Source organism: Pseudorca crassidens, chromosome 2, assembly GCF_039906515.1.
Source record: "Pseudorca crassidens isolate mPseCra1 chromosome 2, mPseCra1.hap1, whole genome shotgun sequence".
Lineage (NCBI taxonomy): Eukaryota > Metazoa > Chordata > Mammalia > Artiodactyla > Delphinidae > Pseudorca > Pseudorca crassidens.
The window spans coordinates 84,826,618-84,850,286 of record NC_090297.1 but is presented as its reverse complement, the minus strand read 5'-3'; the positions used below and the strand labels follow the sequence as shown (position 1 = coordinate 84,850,286).

Sequence of the window (23,669 nt, the reverse complement as noted above, 5' to 3'; positions counted from 1 at the left end):
GAAAAGTGAAGAGAAAAACAATATAAAAGTGATAGCTAAAGCAGCAACAAGGTTTAGAGACAGCAATGGGAGTGGTACACAGGAAATACTCAGCAAGACAGGACAATAGAGAAAACTGCTAGCCACAACATGAAAAACTATGCTAAGGATATGGGTAATAAGTCACTGAAGGCATAGTACAGCACAGCTAAATCTATATTTTTATCACAGCTCTAACTCAGTTAGCAGCAGCATCACTAGTAAAGTTTAGGTACTGCAACTTCAGAACTGTGCTATCCAATTGGAGTTGGGAAAGGAACTGAAGCAGCATTCAGTGAATAGGAAAGCTGTCTATTTACCAAAATGACCCAAGGGTCATTTTATTATAAAGTATGATGTAACAGAGACAGGGCTTAAGAGTGTTAATTTCCAGTCATTTAACAAAATCAATTCACATGGAAGTCCTTTCCCTGTCAGGCTAAACTTGATGTTTATACTAAATAAAAAATCGTATTGATTTCTGTTATTAGCAATTTACCTATTATCTTGTACACTAAATTAATTTTAATTTATGAGTAACAGCAGGCCTCTACTTCCTTTAATTAGTTTAACACATTGCCGGACTAACTGGAAACCCAGGTACCTGTAATCTAATTACAGGTAAGTCAATACAAATATGTTGCTAAACTGTTCACCTGACCTATCTAGAACAGTTTAAAATGAAGTTAAAACTATATACATAAGGTTCTTTTCAGCTCTACAGTTATTCCTTAGTGTTAACAGTACATATCTCTCGAATAACTTGAAATTACCAAGAAAATATAACAATGTTCACACTCAGCAAAATAATAAGAAAAAACTTTTAAGCTGATTTTCACTGAACTGAAAAAAAAATTCTACTAACATAGAACTTGAATGTCCAAATGGGTCACACCTACCAATCTTGTCAAAATGTAGTTCAGCAGGTCAGAGGTGGGGCTAGATATTCTGAGTTTCTAATAGGCTCCCAGGTGATAAGTGCTGTTGGTCTGGGGACTGACTTTTGAGTAGCAAGGTTCTATGATCTGAACAAACTGTAATGTTGACAAGCTAGGCTAGCCCAGATATTGCTGCAGAATAGTGACCATGACCAGGAATAAAACACTGTAAGGAAAACATTCCAGAAAACCTGATGATGAAATAATACGTCTGGGAGGTGATAATACGGGAGGAACAAGAAAGATCATTAAGTTGGTAACTGAAGCGGAATGAGGGAGGTTTGTTATTTTCTAAGCACTAACACCAATTAAGAGGAATACTCTTTCTGTCCACTGAAATGGGAGGGAGGCATTAAGTTGCACGAAGTGTGGCTATAATGTGAAGCTGGAAAGGATATCTTTGTATTTGAGGATCTCACACATAATTTCAGCTTTTAAAATACTAACGGTAGCTCCTTCTTTACTTTTTACATCTTTGCCTTAGGAAAAACTTGAGACTCAAACAACTCATATGGTATTTATTGAAAAGGAACTGATTTAATAACCTTAAAATTGGTTAAATGTCATGAGATTTGATAAGGGATTATTAATGTCCAGACATCCTAATCTTAACAAAATTTTAAAGTGTGTTGAACAAAATATCATACTATTTAATAAACATCATAAATATTTGCAGTATTTTTTAAGTACAAAAAAACTTAAGACTACAGAATACAGAACAAATTCTCTTTGAAAAACCACCACTGAACTTAAAACATACTAAATTCAATGTAACGATTACCTGTGGAGAAGGGATATACAGGGGCTAAGATCAGGGAGAGTACATAAAGGATGTCAGTTCAATCTGTAATGTTTTATTTCTTTTAAGTCATATATTAAAATTACACAAAGTATGGAAGGTATTAGGTGGTGAAATAGTAAGTGCATAGCTGTTTATGTTCTTTGTATTTTTCTGCGTATCTGAACACTTCATTTTGTCCTTAATGTGGGCAATCTGACACTTGACTTTTAACATTAATACTTTATTGGCAAAATCTAAAACAAAAAAAGATAAAGGGAATAAGTATACTTAGGAGAATAAAGAATAACTCCAAAATTAAGGGTTTTGATAATTGGTACACATATCCTAATACTCTGGCTTAAAACTGAGATTTTCTACTGAATTCTTACCAACAGATTTTCTTGAAACAAATATTTAGCCAAAATAGAAACCTATGTATGTTCAATTTCACTAAACAGTTCCATACCCTTTCCTCCTGAATGAAAACACATTTTCAGATTTTTGCTCTATTTAAAAATATTAAGGCAGTGAGGAAATATTGTTTAAAGTCCCAAGCTACTCATGAGAATGTCTTTTCTTTTCATATTCTCCAAAGACTTTGTTAAAATTACCTCTGTTTCACAGCAACCTTTAAAGGTATATACACAGAAAATCTCATTTTTAAATGGAGTCCATAATTAAATATGTATCTGTGTTGTGTTACTAGGCTATCTAATAGTTCAAACAGAAAATACAAGGCTAAATCCAGACTCTCCTTTCATTTGGCTTTGGGATGCATTATAGACTTGCATTCTACATCTTTTTGCTTTAGCAGATGTTATCAGTTAAAAACTTTAAAAAAAGTCCTCTGTAGCAAAGAGATATCGGGGTATTATTTATTGTAGATGATAACTAAGATCTGGCAGACATGAAACTGACATTGCAACTTTTCCTTCTACATAGCAATTTATCAATTGCATAGCATTTCTGCATTCCTACTATTTGAGTTTCACAGTACCCTGTGAGGTGGGAAGAGCAGTACTGCCTACATTTCCCATACACAAGGGATACTGAGGCTTAGAAAAGTAACTTGTCCTTTTCTGCTAACTATATGTTGATCCAAAAATAGAAATAACCAATTACCACAATCTGATTATACTAACCTTATATTTTGAACTTTAAATGCCTCAAAAGTGTTAATATATCCCTAATGTAACTAAATATAATGATTCCTTAGTCCTGGTTAAGCCAGGGTGTTCTTAGCTGCTTTCAAATATTAAATTAGATTTCTAACATTAAATGTAAACTTTATGAATCCATTCCGTAAGTAGGTATTTTGAAACCCATTTTCCAAAATAAATCTTAATGTCAAAAAATCAGTTTCTCAGTTGTAGGAAAAAATAATCAAGTTATCTTTCTTAATATTCAAGGTAAGACCTCTATTAAAAAGCAGCTGCATCTTAAGAACACTTCACAGTTAGCTAGCTCGCTTGAGAGAGAAGACTGAGGCATATGGTGGTAATAATAATGATGACAAAGCTATTATTTTCACCTAATTAAACAATTTACTATATGCTGAGGACTGGGTTAAAATAATGTACGAAAATAAAGCACTCCAAAATGTCAAAATTCTCACTTCACTGGCTTTTGCTTTGGAAGGAAGGTTGCACTGGAGTGCACCCTAAAAGACTGAGGAATCTGACACTCCCTAGGCAGGAAAAACTTGGGTTTCTGGTCACTCCTCCATCAGAAATACTGGGAACTCCTTAGCTCAGTAATTGGAGCAACCCCAGTTCCCACAAACATCTCAGAACTTCTGTTTCTTCTTCCAAGCCAATCCCATCCACAAGGAACTACCTGAAAAACAGATATAGCACCTACTTTCAGATATTTCAACTACCACCCAATACTGAGAAAAACTTCTGTTCGATTACTATTCATTCATATTATGGGTTTTTTACAGACTTTTTAGGCTCATGTGCTGTTGCTAGAGTTCTTCTGTACTACAGTGCTATTTTAAGAAAAAAAAAATTGAGATAACTTAGCTTCCAAATCACCCCCCATGTCGACCCAAATGTAAACAATTATTTACTATATTCTTTCTTTCTCGGAAGTGACTGAATTATTGTATTAATAAAGCAGACTTAAATGAACTGCATACGCCTTCATTTGTTTTTAACTTTCCTAATGTATGAGTATTGCATAATTGTCAGAACAAACTTAAGGAACATGTATAACAAAGTTATCAGACACCAAAATGCCTGTTTAAAAAAAAGGTGACCCCCCAAAATATTGAGTACTACAAATAGCACCCTAATCGAAACCCTTTAAAAAGTGAAAAGCGTAACATCACATACTACCCCTTAAACTTTTAAATACCTGAATGTGTATCTTCCTTCCCACCCAAGGCAAAAGCAGATGGTATACTGTTTCTTCCCAGTAACATCAAGTACCCTTTGTTAAAACTCACAAGGTAGGAAATCTTTAGCAGACACAAAAGATGAAAGATGAAACTGCAGCAAGAGAGCATGGCAAATCCAAAAGATCTATTAGTGCATAAATCTACTGGAAAAAAAACAACAACAACAAAAGAGATAGAAAGAATTAACAAGATACAATAAAAGTTATGTCTTTAAAGCAGTAGATTATAACAGGGTGGGAAATGTTTAATATGTGTCCTCCTGAAAAGCAGTTACCATCTTTCAAATTAAAAAAAAACCAGCTGGTATATTTTCACAGCATCTAGATTTATTTATGGTATAAAGCCATAGAATTGTAATATTATTATTCCTTTCCCACCCTGGCAGAGAATAAACATGAATTCAGAAGCACAGTGGAGTGAAAACAAAGAAGAAGAGAGAGAAAAGGCAGCAGAGAAAGACAGAAAAGGTGAATACAGAGCTACAGAAGTGTTTATTGAGCATGCTACAGAGGTAAGCAGAGTACACACAAAAGGAAATTAAACAACCATCAAACCTCCCAACTTTGTTAGAAAATTAATTTTTAATTGTGCCGCTTTCAAACTATACTGAATTTTACATTTCTAAAGATGTAAAAACTCAACTAATAGAAAATATACATGACCATTCTGTCTACATAGATAACAGAATCTATGAACCTTGAAACTAAGTACATCAATTTGAAAAAGTATTGGTCATTTAAACAGAATCAACAATTCAGATTGACAAGAACTGTTCAAATTAATTTGACCTGTAGATTCTGAGCCATGTTTTTATTAAAGTCAAAGTCAGATCTATTCCTAAATACAAAATATTTTGAAGATTTATTAAAACTGAATATTACAATGCAAGGTAAATTAAGACTAAAGGCACATAAACTTTGGTCCCACCTGGTTGTCAGTTTTAGAAAACTGCCACAAAATTAATCTTCCTGCAAATTTTCGCAGTACACTTTCTTTTATCTTTGAAAAATACATGCACCAGTTCCTGAACTAGCTAGACCAGTCTGCACATGCTCAGAAATCCACAACCGTATTCCAAATCTTAATTACAAACTAAGGATGGCAATATATATTTAAATGCACATAAATCATGTCAACTTCAAAAACATCTACGAAAAATATTCAGCCACAAACAAGACGTTACTTAGTGCTGACATTTATATGATACGTCCCACAAGAGTGTGTACAAAAAGGTTAAGATTCCACAATGCTTTCCACGTAGGGCTCAAACTTACAGAAATCACTTTGTTGTCTTAAGAAATTAATACTCTGCATCTTGTTAATTTTAACTAATGCCTACATTCATAACTGAATCTAGACCAGAATTGTGAGATACAAAAGGCCAATGTTTTTTTTTAAAGCAATAAAGCCTAAGGTAGTAAAAACTAAAAAAATACTGCTTTATTCTTTCAGTATTATGTATCTTATTTGATTAAATAGAAAGAAATGTGACAAGCCAATAATTCAAAATAAGTTCCAAGCAGGAGAAACAAAAACTTAACCCTTTTTACACACCCCTGCCTAAACATATTGTTAATTCCCATTTAACAATGTGCCCTAGACAACCAATTCCTTTCTTCTAGTAAATGCACAATAGCAACACTAGTTTTCCTTTTTAAGGCACGTATGTCAACTAAGTTGAAAAAGGAAAGTAAAATTAAAATTTTAAACAGACAATAAAAATGGCTTCTCTACAGAACAGATGAAAAAGAGCAGTTAATAACTCTGCCTTTACATATGCCATTTCTTTTTATAACCAAGGAATGATAACAGCATGGGAAAAAAGAAAAGAAAAAAGAAAACAACAAAAAAAATCAAACTCTGGTCCCCACTTTTCTGAACAGTCAATAGGTGTTGACACCAAACAATGTGATTCATCGCCAATCTTCATCTCCCCTTTTTTAAATTGTTGACTTGGAGAAAGACACTCTCAGATGATGGTTTTCACCAAGGTTATAATTATGAAGATCAATCAAGGCCTGAATAGCTTCTTCCACTGTTGCCATCTGAAGAAGAGCCATTTTGTGATCTCTTCTGAAACAAAAGTATGAAATTAGATACTTCATAAAAATTAGGAAGGGCTTAAATACTTAACTTTTGCCCATTCCAGAATCAAAGACGTCTAGAAACAAAAAGAACTACTTGAAGAAAACTTTTACTTCTATCAAGTCACTAATTTAAAGACAAGAAAGCTTGCTTACTGAAAAAACTTAAATGCTTTCACAGTGCCCCCAGTGTTAGCAAACAGTGTTCGTAGATCCTCTTCTGCTACTGAAGGACTGGGAAAATTAGAGAAAAAGAGTAACAATTAATAAAAAATGTTTATATTTTCTTCCTAAAATGTATATCCTTAATAAACTACTCCAGCTTTAATACTTACGGGATATTGGATAGGTGAAGGGTTGCAGAAGGAGGAAAAATGTTCTGAAAATTTTTGGATCCAGGTTTCTTGAAACGATGCAGTGGGGAATTACCAAAATCTTTTGTTAGCCCTTGATCATCAAGTCCCTCTCGAGGTAGTTGTACAGTCTGATGTTTAGACAGAGTAACACGAATAATTTTCCCATACATCTTCTGTCCATTAAGATGATTCATGGCTATAAAGGGGAAGAATGCCTATTAAAAAACAGTATCAAGGTTCAAAGCAAAAATAATTCTCATTTTAGAAAAGTTGAAATATCTGAATTCTGTTATGATTTTAAAATAAATCATGAATTTACAACAGCCACTGGTGACAAAACAAGTTCATTTGCACTAGACAAGGCACTGAGGCAAAAAAGCCAGCTTCTTTTATAGAACGAAAATCCAAAATGTGAGTCTCTCTCTTCCTTGACAGTCCTGCTAAATGCCCAAGAAAGAAACTTAGTACTCATCTGTAACATTTTCTCCCTGCTGATCTATGTCCTAATTGCCAAGTCCTACCATACCCATCCTCTTAATTACTCTCAAATTCATCTTCCATTTCTACACTTTTCACTGCCATTATTTTTTTTATCTGGATAACTCAGTCAGTCTCCTAATTTGTCTTGTTGGATTTTTCTCTACTTTTCTCCAATCCATTCTATACAAATCTATGTCACTACCTGCTTAAAACCCTTAGGGATAAAGTCTAAACTTACTCTTTAACATGGCTTATGCGCCTTTCTCAGTCTGACCCTAACATCTCTATCAAGCATCCCTGAAAAAACATTTATTGATGATATACAATACTAACCACTTTGTTAATGCTGAGAATCAAGTGGTAAGACAAGAACCATCCTAGCCCTCCTCATGGAACCTACAGTATCTTAGTACTGTATTCCTTGTACTTAATGTTCCAGGTGTACAAAACGTATTTTCTTAAACACTAGTTTTTTTACCTTTAGCCCCGTGTGCATGCTTTTCTATTTATAACAATTTCCTATCTCCTTCACTATCCCTCCTAATCTATTTATCCTTTAGTATTACTTCCTCAAGAGGGCCTTTTCTTCATCATCTAGAAAAGGTTCAGAACCTCACTAGATACTCCCCCATGCAGTACCCTTTATTTATTTTCATAAATTCATTACATTTTAATTATTTATATCCTCCTTCATACTGTAAGATACATGAAAGCAGGAACCAGTGTCTCTCCCCACAGCACACAGCACAGTGCCTAAACACAGAACATCACATAGCTACTTCTTGAGGCAGCAGTTGGGTTACTTTTCAACTAAAAGAACTGGTCTGAGATTAGAGAACAGTTATACGTTTTATGTTTTATTCACTAGTCACAACTGAAGAAAACCACGTCATAAGTCATATTGAAGGTCTATTTGACTACTCAAATCAAAGTATTAGAGTATTAAACAGAGAGGTAAAGGCAATATGGAAGAGCAGGAAATTGAGAATAAAATCCCTACTCTCAAATGTTTTAATTTGATTAGTATACTACAGTACACAGTCTGACACAGGAGATACCCGGAATTTGTTAAATCCATGCATCTTGTCATACTTACTTGTATAGAATAAACCAGTTAAATATAAAACAGGTCTGAAAAGGAAAATGCTATAGAAGTATAAGGTACCATTCCAAAAAATCTTTTTCATTTATAGCTTCCCTAATTTGTAAAAATAAGTTTACTATTCCAGTTATAAGATAAATACTAAGGATGTAGTGTACAACATGATAAACATAATTTTAACACTGCTGTATGTTATACATGAAAGTTAAGAGACTAAACCCTAGGAGTTCTCATAACACAAAAAATTTTTCTATTTCTTTTATAACTATATGAGATGATGGATGTTCACTAAATTTACTGTGATAATCAACTCATGATGTATACAAATCAAATCATTAATGCTGTACCTCTTACACAGTGCTGTATAACTGTAAAACTGGAAGGAAAAAAAAGTTTACTCTTCCTGATTTACTGCAGTGTTATACATTTGTAATAGTTTTTTCTTAGATTTTCAACTGAGGCTAATAAAAAAAATAAGCTGTCAGGCCTTAACTTCCTTACACTGTATTTCGCGTATACTTATAAAATCAACTCAATTATCCATAGTGATGGTATGTAAACTCCTTTTATAATAAAGCTTACTTGAATTATAAAATATTTTTAAGGTTCTATTAATTTTGTTGTTTTAAGTGAACAGAACTTTGCTTATGATAAAGTGCTATTAGCTATTACCTCATACAATATGTGTTATAAGGAATGAGTTTTGGGAATAAAGTGGCATAAAGAAGTAGACTAAGGTTGTCATAAGAAAAGGTGTATTAGTGCAGCTTTTGAGAAGTTATAAAAATACTACACAAACAGTTGAGCTTTGAGATACTGAAGGGCACAAATAACAAGAGGTCCTAGGCATAGTAAGTAACTGCACCAAGAGGAGATGGATGATAGAGAAATGGGGTCAAAAATAAAGCAAAATAACCAAACAGCTAACTCAGAAAGTAACCACGTAATACGGGAGATTCTAGTCAGCTGATTGCTGATAAAAGGATGTGAGTAAATTTAAACTGGATGGGGGTTAAGGAAAGGGGTAAATAGAATACTGGGGCTTTTAAGGGTATTAAACAATAAAAAGCTCGTCAAAAATGGAGGTATATATATTGATTAAACAAAGCAGAAGGAAATGATTAGAAAAATTTTAAATGAATCAAGTTTAAATAACAGGACTCTAATATCTTGAAATCTGTTCCAAGAAATATGGCATCAATGAACAAAGCAATCAATGATCAAGAAGAAAAAAGTCAATGCTGCATAGTGGAAACGTCATTTTTGGTTGAGTATTATTTTCTACCTCTCCCTTTATCTCTGAAAATAGTAATGAATAACGAGAAATTAAAAGATGGTAAAAAAAAATACGTAGTTTACATAATGTGGAACTAGAACTATATCAATAATTATCCCCTTTATAATTAAAAATAGTGTTGCCTCTCCCATTTAAAAAAAAAATGAATCTTGATATCCACTTGTTTATTAGTCTTGTCAAAGGACCCAACTTTTAGCTTTATTTTTTTTTTCTCTCAACTGTCTTCTATACCATTGATTTCTAGTCTTGTCTTTATTATCTCTTTTCCTTGGGTTTATGCCATTATTCTTTTTTTTTCTAAATTATTTATTTACTTATTGGCTGTGTTGGGTCTTCGTTGCCGTGTGCGGGCTTTCTCAAGTTGCGGCGAGCAGGGCGCTCTTTGTTGCGGTGCGCAGGCTTCTCATTGCAGTGTCTTGTTGCAGAGCATGGACTCTAGGCATGCAGGCTTCAGTAGTTGTGGTATGTGGGCTCAGTAGTTGTGGCTCACAGGCTCTAGAGCGCAGGCTCAATAGTTGTGGCGCATGGGCTCAGTTGTTCCCCGGCATGTGGGATCTTCCCAGACCAGGGCTCAAACCCGTGTCCCCTGCATTGGCAGGCGGGTTCTTTTTTCTTATAAATTTATTTATTTATTTTTGGCTGCATTGGGTCTTTGTTGCTGCATGCGGGCTTTCTCTAGTTGGAGCGAGTGGGGGCAGTATCTTCGCTGCAGTGCACAGGCTTCTCATTGTGGTGGCTTCTCTTGTTGCAGAGCACGGGCTCTAGGGCGAACGGGCTTAGTTGCTCCTCAGCACGTGGGATCTTCCTGGACCAGGGCTTGAATCTGTGTCTCCTGAATTGGCAGGCAGATTTTTAACCACTGTGCCACCAGGAAAGCCCAGGAAGGTGGATTCTTAACCACTGTGCCAGCAGGGAAGTCCCTATACCATTATTCTTAACAGTTAAAACATTCTGTAAAACATCACTTTCACTGTACCACACATACTAATATGTACAGTACTTTTATTACCATTTAATTTTACATATTTTAAAATTCCCATTAAAATAACTTCTTTGAGACATGAGATATTGGAATTATTTTTCAATTTCCAGATACCTGGAGATTTTAAATGTATCTTTCTGTTATTAACTCTTTAACTTAACTGCGCAGTAGTCAGAGAATTTGGTCTGTATGATACTTACTCTCTGAAATTTACTGAAGCTTGCTTTATAGTTTAGTTTGTGATCACTTTCTGTAAGCATTCCTTGTGTACTTAAAAAGAATGTGTTGGATGTATAACTATTAGATGCCTAATTCTATATATGTGTAATTCTGTTAATCTAATTGTGCTGTATCATTTGCGTCTTGCTGATTTTTTGGGGGGGGTTTCTGCCTGACATAATTCAGCAAGGTGTATAAAAACCTCCATTATCGTGGTGAATTTGCTCAATTCTCCCTGCAGTTCTATCCATTTATAATTTACACATTTTGAAGCTATTTCATTAGGCACACATACACATAAAACTTGTCATCTTCTTGGTGAACTAATAAATCTTTTATCAATAATCTTTATCTTAAATGAATATAGGTACATAAGTTTTCTTTTGCTTATTACCTGTCAATTATCCTTTTTATATCCCTTTACTTTCAATCTTTCTACATCTTTGCACCTCACATCTCTTGTAAATAGGTGGCTTTTAAAAAATCAAATCTGTCTTTTAATTGATGAATTTACTCCTTTACATCTGTTGTTACTGTTGATACATCTGGACTTGATTCTATCATTACTTTCAAATTTCTATTTTCCCCCATTTTCTCCATATCATTTGCTATTTTTCCCTCCTTTCTTTTGACTGTTTTTTTGGGGGAAGGTCTGTTGAGAGCTCCCTTCTATGAGACCAGCAATACCTCAAAGTGCGACTTAGAGTTCTCCATTACTCACAGTAATGAAGAAGTGAAAGCCAATATATACACATACTTAAAAACTGCTCAAATATCACAACACCAGAGTTACATGATTCCTACTCCCTTTACAGCACACTTCGCTAGATATAATTCAGTAGTTAAAGAAGAAGTAAGTTTACTTTTGAGATGGCAGCTACATATTAAATAAGAACAGTTGAGGCTTTCTTATAAGTAGTTCTTGAAAATATGAATTGGAGAAACAAGATAATTATTTTAACAAGGAACTACTCTTTGACATTTCCTTAGAACTCATTTACTTTAATCGCTGAAGATCAGTACACTACTTCAAAACATAATTTACAAATTATATTATTCCTAAAATATCCAATTTAAGAAAATTCCAGTATCAATTAAATAGGTTATGGTAGAAATTGAAACATCTTAATGTTTGCAAATTTTAAAACTCTAGTCTAAAATGATTTAACATGGCCTCTAAGATTTGCAACAATCCCATTCACACTTGTATACTACTGACTATACCTTGCCGTTTATTTCTCCCATACTACTTCCTGAGCATAAAAACATCTGCCTATATTATAAAACAATGAGTATTTCCAAACAGAGTCCCATGAAAACCAAAAAGAATGAGAACAGAGCCCATAAAAAAAGCATACTACATTTAAAAAAATTTCACTTATTTTTTTCAATAGCGCACCCTAGTTTTGTATAGGATTTGTGTGTTTGTGTGTGTGCTATAAAGGCATTAAAGGTGCAAGTACATATTTTTATGGACATATACTTCAAGAAAGCAAAATCTAACCTGGCAGCAATGAGAAATAATAAATTATTTGCCACTACATATAGTTTGAAACCTATAAATCATGCTATTAGTAAGTCAAAGCTTTAGTAAAAAAATTTTATAAAAATTAGGGGTAAAAGATTTATCAATGTTAAGTATTGTTAGGCACTGAACTGTATTCTCCCAAAAGTGATATATGGAAGCTTTAATCCCTCAATGTGACTACCTGGAGGCAGGGCCTTTAAGGAGGTAATTTAGGTTAAATGAGGTCACATGGGTGAGGCCCTAATCCAATAAGACTGGTGTCCTTATAAGTACAGGAAGAGAAATCAGAGCCTCAGAGGCTGAGAAAAGGCTCAGAGGAAAGGCCATGTGAGGACATATGGAGAATGGAGCTGTCTGAAAGCCAGGAAGAAAGTCCTCACCAGAAACCAAATCTATTGGCACCTAACTACTGGCCTCCAGAACTATAAGAAAATAAATTTCTGTTGTTTTAGCCACTCAGTCTGTGGTATTTTGTTATGGCAGCCCAAACAGACTAATACAAGTATAGCAAAAATTAAATTATCAGTTATCTAGTCCTTACATAAAACAAAACTAAAAATATCGTGAAACATTTGGTTAAATTCTACCTCAGGTACTTCTCAACCGTAATGATTGCGTATCCTTTATTTACATGAGGGTAATGCCACCCACAGCTCACACAATGAGGAAGAAAATCAAACATTTAAGAATGCTTTGTCAACTATGAAACAAAAACTGTAAAATGCTACTTGCAAAGTTTATAAAAACAACGGCAATGACTACACCCACCAGAGTACAGAAGTGTACACAAGCAGAGGAAGAAGAAAATATTTAATTAGCATCTATGACATCATCAGCACTTTTATATAACTTCCACTAAAGATGGATAATAGCTGGTAAGAAACACAGAATTTCAAACTTACTTCTGACTCCAAAGGCTAAAAGGTCTAGTTCATCATGTTCTTAGTTTGTGAGTCTCACTGGATATAATAGCAAAAATACACTAGTTTTTACCCCAAAAATGGCAAATTTCAAAATTAATAACGTGAGTACACCCAATCTAAAGTACCATCATCGCCAAATCTCAACTAACAGAATTATAAGCTAAGAACATATTGACTTTACAGTCAATCACACCATGAATATGCAGCTACATTCTAGATTTATGTGATTTGGCTTTGTGCATGAATTCAAACGAGATGTTAATTAAGTCATCAATTATTTATCTAATAGTATAAGTGTAACTTGTCTGAAGTACATTTTAAGATTTCAAAAAGGATTAACAGTGGGATATTTGGTGTAAATTTTTCATTTTGTAAGAACCTGGTATCTCTAAAATACATTTCCCATGTGACTCTTTACTAAGTTTAGTTAAATACTTGCAAATGACTTTAGAAGAATTAAAATAACACAGCGTTAATCAGGATTCCGTGGACTATATGAACTGTTAACTTTGATTACAAGGAGTATCCAGGAATGAAAAACACTAAGGATCTTTAATATGTATGTCATAATTCTTATGTGAAATTGTTATTGTAATTTTGAAGCCAAAACATTTCTTCCTTAGACTCCACACAAGAAATGGTTAAGAGGACAGCAGAAAAATACAAATATGTTCATCATGTACAACTATTCATGTTAAAATATGAAAATTAACATGACATTTTGAACCCTGGCTATTAATAAATGGCTTCTTACTAACATAAAGAGTTTGTTTATATTCACAGGTTTAGATTATATATTTGAAATCAGATTTGAAGATGTATAGATAACATATAATTTAATCTTACCCAGTTGTGATTGGTTTCCATCAGCCATCTGTATTAGAGCACTGTCTTTCTTGTTGTACAAAATCTTCACACGCTGCACATCTCCATAAACACCTTATTTTAGAGCCACAGAGAGGTAATCCAAAAATGGAATTAATTTTACGTGCAAGTCAGCTAAATATTATCTTTCTGACATATTAATGAAACATTCAGACATCAACATGATCACTCATTCAAACTCATCATTCTCACAAATGAATAAAGAAGATCAAGATTTTGAACAGTGAATTTTGAAAAGAATAATCTCTGATAAACCCTCAAAGCTATGTGAATGATATTAAATTAAAGATCATGCAAAATAAACCAGCATGCATTAAAACAAATTTTGTGTCTATGGAGAGTTTTAAATAGCAAAGAAAAATAGCAAAAGATTTACTATTCAACTTTAAGCCAAAGTGCTAGCTACAAATAAGAATTAAGGTGAAACAAAAATCAAATCAATAATAAAAGTATAGTGCTAACAATAACATACCGAAGAGGGTAAACAGACTTTGGGGCGTAACCATCTTTAGAAGGAGAGAAGAGCAAGCAGCGTAAGACAAGAAGAGAGAAGAGTCGAGGAAGAGCGGAGATGAACAGATCATCCATAACGAAGGGTGGTTCCCGCAGAATGGTGAGGTGGTCATGGATCATGGTTCAAGGCGGTTAATTGGGGCAAGTTGGTCCGAGGAACATTTGTTCAAGCACAGAAGCATGAACACAGGGAATGGAGACAGGGGATGAAGACAAGGACAAGGAAAATAAAGGATAAGACAGGGAAGGGAATGGGCATTTGGGAAAAGACAAGGAAAGGGAAGGTGAACACACAGGGAAAAGGATGAAATGGGGAAGGGAAACAGCAATGCAGAAGAAAAAAATAAGGAATTGGGGAACAAAAAAAAAATAAAATATAGGTCAGTACATAGGAAATGCAGGATTTGGTCAGAAAATGGTTGGTTTATGTACTGTACAAGAAAAACTGAGTAAAATGTAGTCATCCAAGACAAATATGGGTAAAGTACATCTATATCAAAGAGTAAATTACAGCATTTCATCTCAACATAGGGAAGGAAAGCATGCACAGGAATTTTAAACTTTGAACTTTAACTGCATAAGCATGGCTGGTTATGAAATGCAGGCAAAATTCTTAAGAGAAAAACAAAGGCACTCTGATTCAAACATTTTAGCATGCAGAACTATGGATGACAATAGTACTAAATGATAAAATAGCTTAATGTTCATATTAACAGAGGCCAATTAAAAATGAAATATTCAAATTAGACATCATAAACTGATACATTGAGCTTCCCACATTTCATACCAGCTTCCATAGCAATCAAAATAAAATATACCAGACATAAAATGTACAACTAAAGAAAATAACTCAGCAATAAACTTTATTTAAGGGGGTGGGAGGGGTTCAGGGAGGGGTAAAGTTGAAAAATATTTTTAGAAGACAATGACTAATAACTGCAAAGAAAAAATTACTAAGAAAGACTGGAAGAGTGCCTCGTCAAGATCTTTGGAAGAACCTTCAAAGAAAAATGTATTAGAGTAGTTCACATAAAATAAGATTTAAAAAAATGCAATGACACATAAGCATGAAATGAACAAGCAAATAATTAGAAAAGGCAAAGAGCAAAATTGTTTTACAGTTACATCTGCAAATTAGATCACATTTGCCTTTTGAGAACAACAAAAAGATAAAAAGCCAAACTACAGTACTTCACCATATTTTTCTTAGGAAAAATAGGTAGTTAGGTTAAAATATATATATATATATATATATAAAAAAAGAGATATGACTGTCTACGGAAATAAAGTATTACCTAAACAAGTACATAGATTTTATTCGGAAGTAGAAACACACAGAAAATACTTTGACTAATGAATGTACATAAAAAGAAAGGCAAGTGCAAAATGAAATAAACATGAAAAACTTTCACAAATGAAATGGAGGTAAAAAATAAACACTAGAAAATTATTTTACTAACCTCTTCATTTAAATTGCTAACCAACAGGACTGTATTGCCACCAGCTGAGACTCCAGGCATACCCACTCGGCCAGCAGCAGCTGCAGCAGCTGCTGCAGCAGCATTTGGAATAGCCAAAGGACTCAGAGCTCCTGGAACAGCTGCAACAGGAAGCCCTAATTTTAAAATAAAGCATATTTTACGAAACACACACAAGTCGTTTACAAAAACCAATTTAAGCACGATGGCTGCACGGCTTAGGGCTGACCGTTCCAAATGGTTCCTGAAAGTTAATTTTTATAACATTTAGAAAAATTAGTTGCTGATAAGTAGTAGATAAAATTAATTGGTTTCAATGAAATCATTAAATATTAGAACTAAGGTACATACCTGTATTATGTTAAAAAAAATTAAATATACAACATTCCATTTCCTATGGAAAAGCAAACACAGCATAAAGAATATACCTCCAAGTCAGAGACTTGAAAAATTCACTTCCATGGTTCATAGTGAGGAGCCAAATCTAAAAAAAAATCATCTTCAACATAACAGTAACTCACTTTTTTATACAAGTGCTACCTTCTTTATAAACGTGCTTGAAATTAGACAAATAATTACAGCTTACAAAACATATATAGTAAGTCCTTCACTTTTAGAGACAAAATCACCCTGAACATCATTATTTAATTAATTCAAGTGACCTAAAGAAAATCTTACCATAATCTGTTTTCCTTAATTCCACACTCAAATAGGTATAACACAAGTTTCTCAATTACAACACTTCCCCCGCAGAAAGAATGAGAAAAAGTCTCTATTATCACACAAGCTTTCTCTTTCAATATTTTCCTATCCTTTACCTACCAGTTTTAACATTTCCTTCTTATTTCTACTGTTCTGCTTTCCAGTCTTACTGTTGTTCTGTCATCTTCAGGATTCTTCATTTATTCCATGGAATTCCCTTTGTCTCAGCATCTTTATCCGTATTTCAATTATCAATAAACTTGGATTCCTTTCATCCCTTAAATTCTTACATACCAGCTTATTTCTCAATAAATATTAGTTCACTAAAGAAATGAGTTATATGTTCTTTTTTTTCCTTCTCATGATAAAGGCGACAAACATTCAACCTACATGAAGTTAATTCATGACGTACCTGGGTAGAACTGGCCCTTAGTACTGTTGTCCCATAAGTTCATGTTTTATTTCTTCTTTTCTCTTTCCAGCTTTCTTGTACATGTCATAAGGATGTGCTGTTACCTCTGGTTTCAGACGTTACTCTTTTAGCCAAGTTTGTTTATCTTTTTACTTTACAGAAACTATGACCTTTCATTGGCAGGGTGAACAGCTCTTGAAGACTGACAATTCTTAACTTCTTTAGTTTTTGACTTACAAAATTTTTCCCTCCCAATCTCCTTTTATCTTTTCTGAGTACCTCCCCCATCAAGTAGAACGGTGTTTCTCACTTACATTCTTGCTCTGTATGAGTTTATTTTACAGTCCCCCACACCACCACTCCACATACCATTTTTGCGGATTCCCTCCTCCCCATCTTTTTTTCTTATTTCTCCTCTTTTATTTTTTAGATTTTACTTTTTGTTTTGGAAATTTTCCAACATATACAAAAGTAGAGAGACTAGAATAATGAGCCCCATGTATCCACAACTGTTTACCAATTATTAACTCATGGCCAATCGTGTTGTATCTACTCGCAAATTTCATTTTTAAAGTAAATCCAGAAATAAGGATCTAATTTTAAAACAGAAACTTCTCACGTCTAATAATTACTCATGCATAATAGACTTTAGTGCCTTTTAGGATCCACCACTTTAACTATTCTATGGTATTACTAACTTCTCAATGTTAAATATAATAGCTCTCATTACATTTGATAGGCTGTTTCCATTTAACATTCAATGGATATCTTAAAATGCTGCCACTGTAAGATACATTCCTACTTCCTAGGTATGTACTCACAGTCATTTTGATCTTGCATACTCTTATTAGACATGTAGTTAGATTCCAAAACTTATAGTTCTAAGTTACTTATCATTTGTCTTTCTCTGTTGATATTTCAAGAAAAATTACTAATTCATGAAACACATATAAAACATCAATACATTTGATATATCAGTCTAAACACAACAGTCTAAACACTTCATTTTTGCAGAAAATGGTTTCTTCTAAAATACATCTCTACCATGCCAATATACAATTAAACATCATAATACTTCACCAAAATATTCAATGATGAAAAATTTATTCAAAGAAACTTTAAGTCTGGGATTTGTAATGGAGATACCGTGGTAGCACAATATTATTTAAAACATCAAGACATCATGGAAAAATAATCACTGAGAATTAAAATAATTAACATTAATTAAAAAATGGTAATTAAGAATTAAGAGACTAGGCTAAAGCCCTTTTTGAAGTGTGAGAGACTTAAAAAAAAAGAATGCCACGTTTTAATAAACAACATTACACTTTAGTAAAAATAAGACTTAATTTTTTTGTGAAAATATTCGTGAAATTTTGTGGCTCCAAGTAGATACAATTTATCTCCTTCTAGTAAGGAGATAATGGAAAGCTCAGCAAAATGTGGAATGTAAGCTATGAGGTCCCCACTGTTCTTGCTACTATCCAAATGCTACTTCATAATCTCCCTACTTCTCCATTTATTCTCACCATTCTGGGTCACTTGCTACTAAAGTCAGATGATCTATCCTCTTGCCAAATGTTCTTTCTTCATTTTAGGCAGCCCAGAGCATGATGCAAAAGTACTTCAAGAGATGAGGGCAGTCACTGTCCTTAGCACCACTAGCATGTATTTCTCTTCCACTATTTCTTCTCCTAGTCTGGTAACTTAGAAAAACTATTTCAGTCACCTTTCACAGTTCCAAATCACTAAAATAGTCTTGACGTTTTTATTGGACTTTTAAAGCCTCTAAGGATAGTTTCCACCACTTCCTTCAGTATACTCTTCTCTAAAAAATTATTTTGTCAATAAGGTAATTTTTTTTTTTTAGGTTTAATCTCAGTGTTGTCTGCTACACAAAAATATAAAAACCTACGAAGTATTTCATGATGTACTATTATAATGAATTCTGAAAAGGAATTGTGCACTGTACTTTTCATATTAATGTTAACTCCTAGCTGTGAGAGAAAATACATTTACTATCTTCCCTTTGTAAAAAAACATATAAAACACGTTATGCACACTGGCTCTAATGGATTACTTTTAGCTGTAGAAATTATTTTAATTTTAATGATTTACGTCTTCAAGGCAGCAGGTATGCTGTAAAAAACACTATTTATGCATATTGAGATGGGGGATAAAAATGTGTTTTACTTTCAGTATTGTTGTAAGAATCAAATAATGTCAAAGAGCTTCATAAACTGCCACATGAAAAGGAAGGTGTCACAGGGATCCCCCTTCTATGTGAAATGATCTTCATCGGCTGGGCCACCCAGAATTTTGAGTGATTCAGCAATTTTATAAATTTCTTATATTAGTTCTGACACATTACTAGCCCCCTTCTGAGACTGATGGCCACACTGCCATGTACCTATCTGATAGAGATTCAAAGTCCATAGGGATGAAGTGATTACAAATTATGCATCTGTCTATCCCTCTATCCCTCAGGTCATATTTTGCTGAGGTACACAGACATCCCTAACCTTGTCCATTACAACTGAAGAATTAAACTGTTCTTGATAACATCTTAAATCATTTGCCAATTTTATCTATAATTTTTAATAAACTTTTACTTTAGAACAGTTTTAGATTTACAGAAAAATTAAAAATTCTCCACAGTTCTTATAACCTTGGGCACCCCTTTTCCCCCATTATTAATATCTTACTATAGCATGATATAGTTATATATCATATATATTATAAATAGATATATTGTACTATCATACAATAGTATGATATATGTTCCAACTAATCAGCCAGTATTAATGTTATTATTAATTAAGGTCCATAAAGTATTCAGATTTCCTTAATTTGCATCTAATGTCCTTTTTTTGTTTCAGAATGCCGTTATTAGATTTAGTCATACCTCCTTAGGCTCCTCTTGACTACGACAGTTTTATCCATGCTTTTTAGAGATGCAGAATTTGTTCTATCCTTTCATTTCTATTCTGAAACATCTATCCAAAGTCAATTACATCATATCTTTTGGTCTTAAAGTTCTTTCCCCTGTTTTTGGTCTTACACTTCTTTTCCCTGTTCAAGACATCTGGTGGTTGTTATTCTCACACACGACTGAACAGAGGATTGGTGGTGGGACTTTGAGGCCTGTTATAATTCATGTAGTATAGGGTCCTGGGTGAGGGGGGCAGTTTTTACAATATTTTATTTCCTGACTTGAAAATAAAAATTTTACCTTTGACAAGAATGACAGCTGCTATTTTTTCCTCAAACAATCCATTCTTCCTCTTCCACCAAGCTTCCCTTCAATTTTTATTTTACCCTCTAGAACCCATTTTTCTTTTCTATCATTAACAATTGCATTTTATTCAATGTGTTCCTTAGAGAAAGTTTTTAATTAAAAGCTTGCTTGGTCCTAATGAAACTTATCTTATAACCCTCTCAAAAAGTCATTTTTACCTCCCTAAACCCTTCCCCAAAGGAAAGTAAAGGGTGCATTATTCATCCCACTATCTCACCACCCAATGTTACTTTCAGACTGCTGTTCTGCCGTCACCAATTAGAATGTCTTTGAGGTCGTACCATGCAATCATTTCTCATCAAAACAGCCATTAGGTCACTGGGACATTTTCTCTCATTACATTAAGACTTTGGCACCTGGCTTTATTTCTTCCTTCTATCTCAGCTCTTGTCCTCATCCTGTGATCTGACACACTGGTCTCACGATTTCTTAAAAACTTCTACTTTGATGATTTTTACTGTATCAGTCTGTTTTACCAACTTCTTTTGCTACATCTTTGATTTTTTTTCTTTTTTTGCCATTCATTTCTAACATTACATCCCCTTTCCTGACTTCGTTCTTCCATCTTATAGATCCTCCTACTCCCATACCAGCCACTGTACCAACCCATTTTTAGCCTATATGACAACCACTTCCCTTTCTGTTCTCCCTTGGCTAGACTATACTATGTCTAGAGCATTTTGGCTTGCTTGTTCCTAATCCATTAATGCTCTACAATGCCAGACTTGGATAAATCAAATCCTACATTTTGGATATGCTTTCATCTAGGTTCGTAAAATATTAGAGTGAAAACACACACACACACACACACACACCCTACAACCCCAAACTGATTCCACGAACATTTTGTTATTTGATGTTAGCCGCATTTCCTATTCTATTTTCAAGAATTCCCTAAAAATCCACTAGACTTAAGTCCTTGTTATGTTCAGCAAGTATCTTGTAAGACTGAGATCAGAATTCCCCCAAAATTTTCAATCAACTTCAAAAGTCCTCTCTCTCTATCTGTTCCCCTTTCTTCATAAAGATACAAATGGTGAGAAGAAAGAATATGGACTATCAAAAGCTGATGACTTCAGTTCCGGCTCCAGCTCTACCCCTAAATCTCTCTGTGAGCTTGATAAAAATTCCTTCCAATTCTCACAATGGTCCTGAAAAGTATCTCTATATTTCGTAGGCCCCAACATTTCCACTATATTCTTGATCCAATCTACTATAATCAATTCTAGGACTTAAGCTAGCCTTCAAAACAAATACTAGCTAATATGAAATTAGCATTCATTCTATGCCAGACACTGTGAAAAGTTCTCTGTATGTATTAAAACATTTAATCCTCACACTAGCCTTAAAACATGGGGATTACTATCATTATATCCATGACAAATGTGAAAGCTGAGACAGTGAAGTTGAGCCAGCTTTTGAACTGAGGATGTCTGGATTTGGACCACATACTCTTAATGATTATGCATACTCCTTTACTGTAAACATTTCCTCTTGGGCCCTGATTTGCTCCTCAACTACCATCCCATTTCTCCTTCCTTCCTACAGCACTTATTCAAAGAATAGTAAGTACTTTATCAAATTTACATTCCTAATCCATTATAATTTGATTTATACCCATTCTTACGAATAAGAATAAACTTTATGGTAACTACTAAACTGAATAGGCACTTCTAATTTAACCCTATTTATTTCATCCCTCAATCCCTTACTTCTTTACTTTCCCACAACATAAATGTGTAGTGCTTAAAGTTTCAATTTCAAGTCTTTAGCCCTCTTGCTCTCTTATACCTGAGAATCTTAAACCAAAGTTTTTTTTTTCTTTCAGTTTTACTGAGATATAATGGACATACACCTTATAAATTTAAGGTGTACAGCATAATGATTTGACTTACATACACCATGAGATGATTATCACAATAAGTTTAGTGAACATCCATCATCTCATACAGATACAACATTAAAGAAATAGGAAAAAAATTTTTTCTCCTTGTGATGAGAACTCTTAGGATTTACTCTCCTAACAACCTTCTTATATAACAGAGCAGTGTTCGTTATATGTACCATGTTACATTACATCCCTAGTACTTATTTATCTTATAACTGGAAGTTTGTACCTGTTGACCACCTTTATCCAATTTCTCCCCACCCCCAAGCCCTGTGTCTGGCAACTACAAATCTGATCTCTCTAAACCAAAACAACATTCCTCTGGCCTTTCAAATTCTCAACCCCACAGAACTCTTGCCTAAGTCCTAGGCTGAATTTCCTACTGTCTAGGTGGACTCCTCCACAAGTTTAATTCTTCATGAGTCATCATATTGTAAGGTGCCAAGTCCTATTACTTTTACATTTAATTTTTCCCATGTTTCTTTCTTTCCATTCTCATTTCTGTCCCTAGTTTAGATTCACAATTTTACCTTACTTAGACTAACAGTCTCCAGTATACTCCTTGGGATAGCATCAGTTCTAAGATCTTCTCTCAAACTAGTTCTTTCTGACATCACTGCCTTTCATGTTTTCCCAATTACCCTATGCCTCATTCACAACTGAATACTTGTCACTTCCTAAACATGCATGATATATTCTTCATCACATTTCTCATGCTGTGTTTTTTAAATCCTTTATTCTTATCCAAATCAAATGCCTTTGGCCCATAAAGCTCTTCCACTTTCTCCTTTGGATGATAAATTACTCACTTCATTATGCTCTAATATTACATTAAACTCTATTATATATTTCAGTTTGCCTCACATTAGAGATATTCAGGCGTATGCTGCCTCCACCAGAGTATAAACAAGATTACAAGCACAGAAACCTTGTAATTTTTCTGAGCCCCTACAGTACCCAGCACAGTGCTAAAATGACTGCTGAAAAATGCAATTAATGAATAAAGCAGGATGCCACTGAGGTGAGGTAGAATCCTTCTAGGAATGTGAAAAGCTCACAGCAATTAAGGCAGGTAAGAAAAATTCAGAAAGTGGGGCAAAAAGGAGAGGTAGATTCAGAGACAGAATACCATTTTTAAATTAAAATCAACAGGAAAAAGAAAAAATATAGAAATTAAAAGGAAGAGAAATATGAAGTTAGGAGGAACTCAGAAAAAAAAAAAAAAAACACTAAAATTTCCTGTATGTATCTACTGCTTTCCATCTTTAGAGACTGAAAACTTCCTGCATAACTTTTACCTCCTTCAGATAGAGGCACATTTTATACTATGGTCACAAATGCATAGTGTTTCTTCTACTAATTGCAGAGGTAGCAGTAATATACT

The 23,669-nt window shown here is 33.9% G+C and overlaps 1 protein-coding gene across 4 annotated transcripts in view; it reads right to left on the bottom strand.

Moving 5' to 3' along the window:
* Positions 1–1,788: 1,788 nt before the first annotated feature.
* The window catches only part of PTBP2 (polypyrimidine tract binding protein 2), an 83,432-nt gene continuing 61,551 nt past the window's right edge, over positions 1,789–23,669 (bottom strand). The window contains exons 9-14 of one of the 4 annotated variants that reach the window (XM_067726985.1): positions 15,968–16,122; positions 14,467–14,500; positions 13,956–14,048; positions 6,558–6,774; positions 6,379–6,456; positions 1,789–6,211 (exon numbers count right to left, since the gene is read on the bottom strand). In XM_067726985.1, the coding sequence (XP_067583086.1) occupies positions 6,079–6,211; positions 6,379–6,456; positions 6,558–6,774; positions 13,956–14,048; positions 14,467–14,500; positions 15,968–16,122 (710 nt within the window). In that variant the 3' untranslated portion in view covers positions 1,789–6,078. The remainder of the gene's footprint in view (positions 6,212–6,378; positions 6,457–6,557; positions 6,775–13,955; positions 14,049–14,466; positions 14,501–15,967; positions 16,123–23,669) is intronic. The other 3 variants (XM_067726986.1, XM_067726987.1, XM_067726988.1) reach the window with 3 other exon arrangements.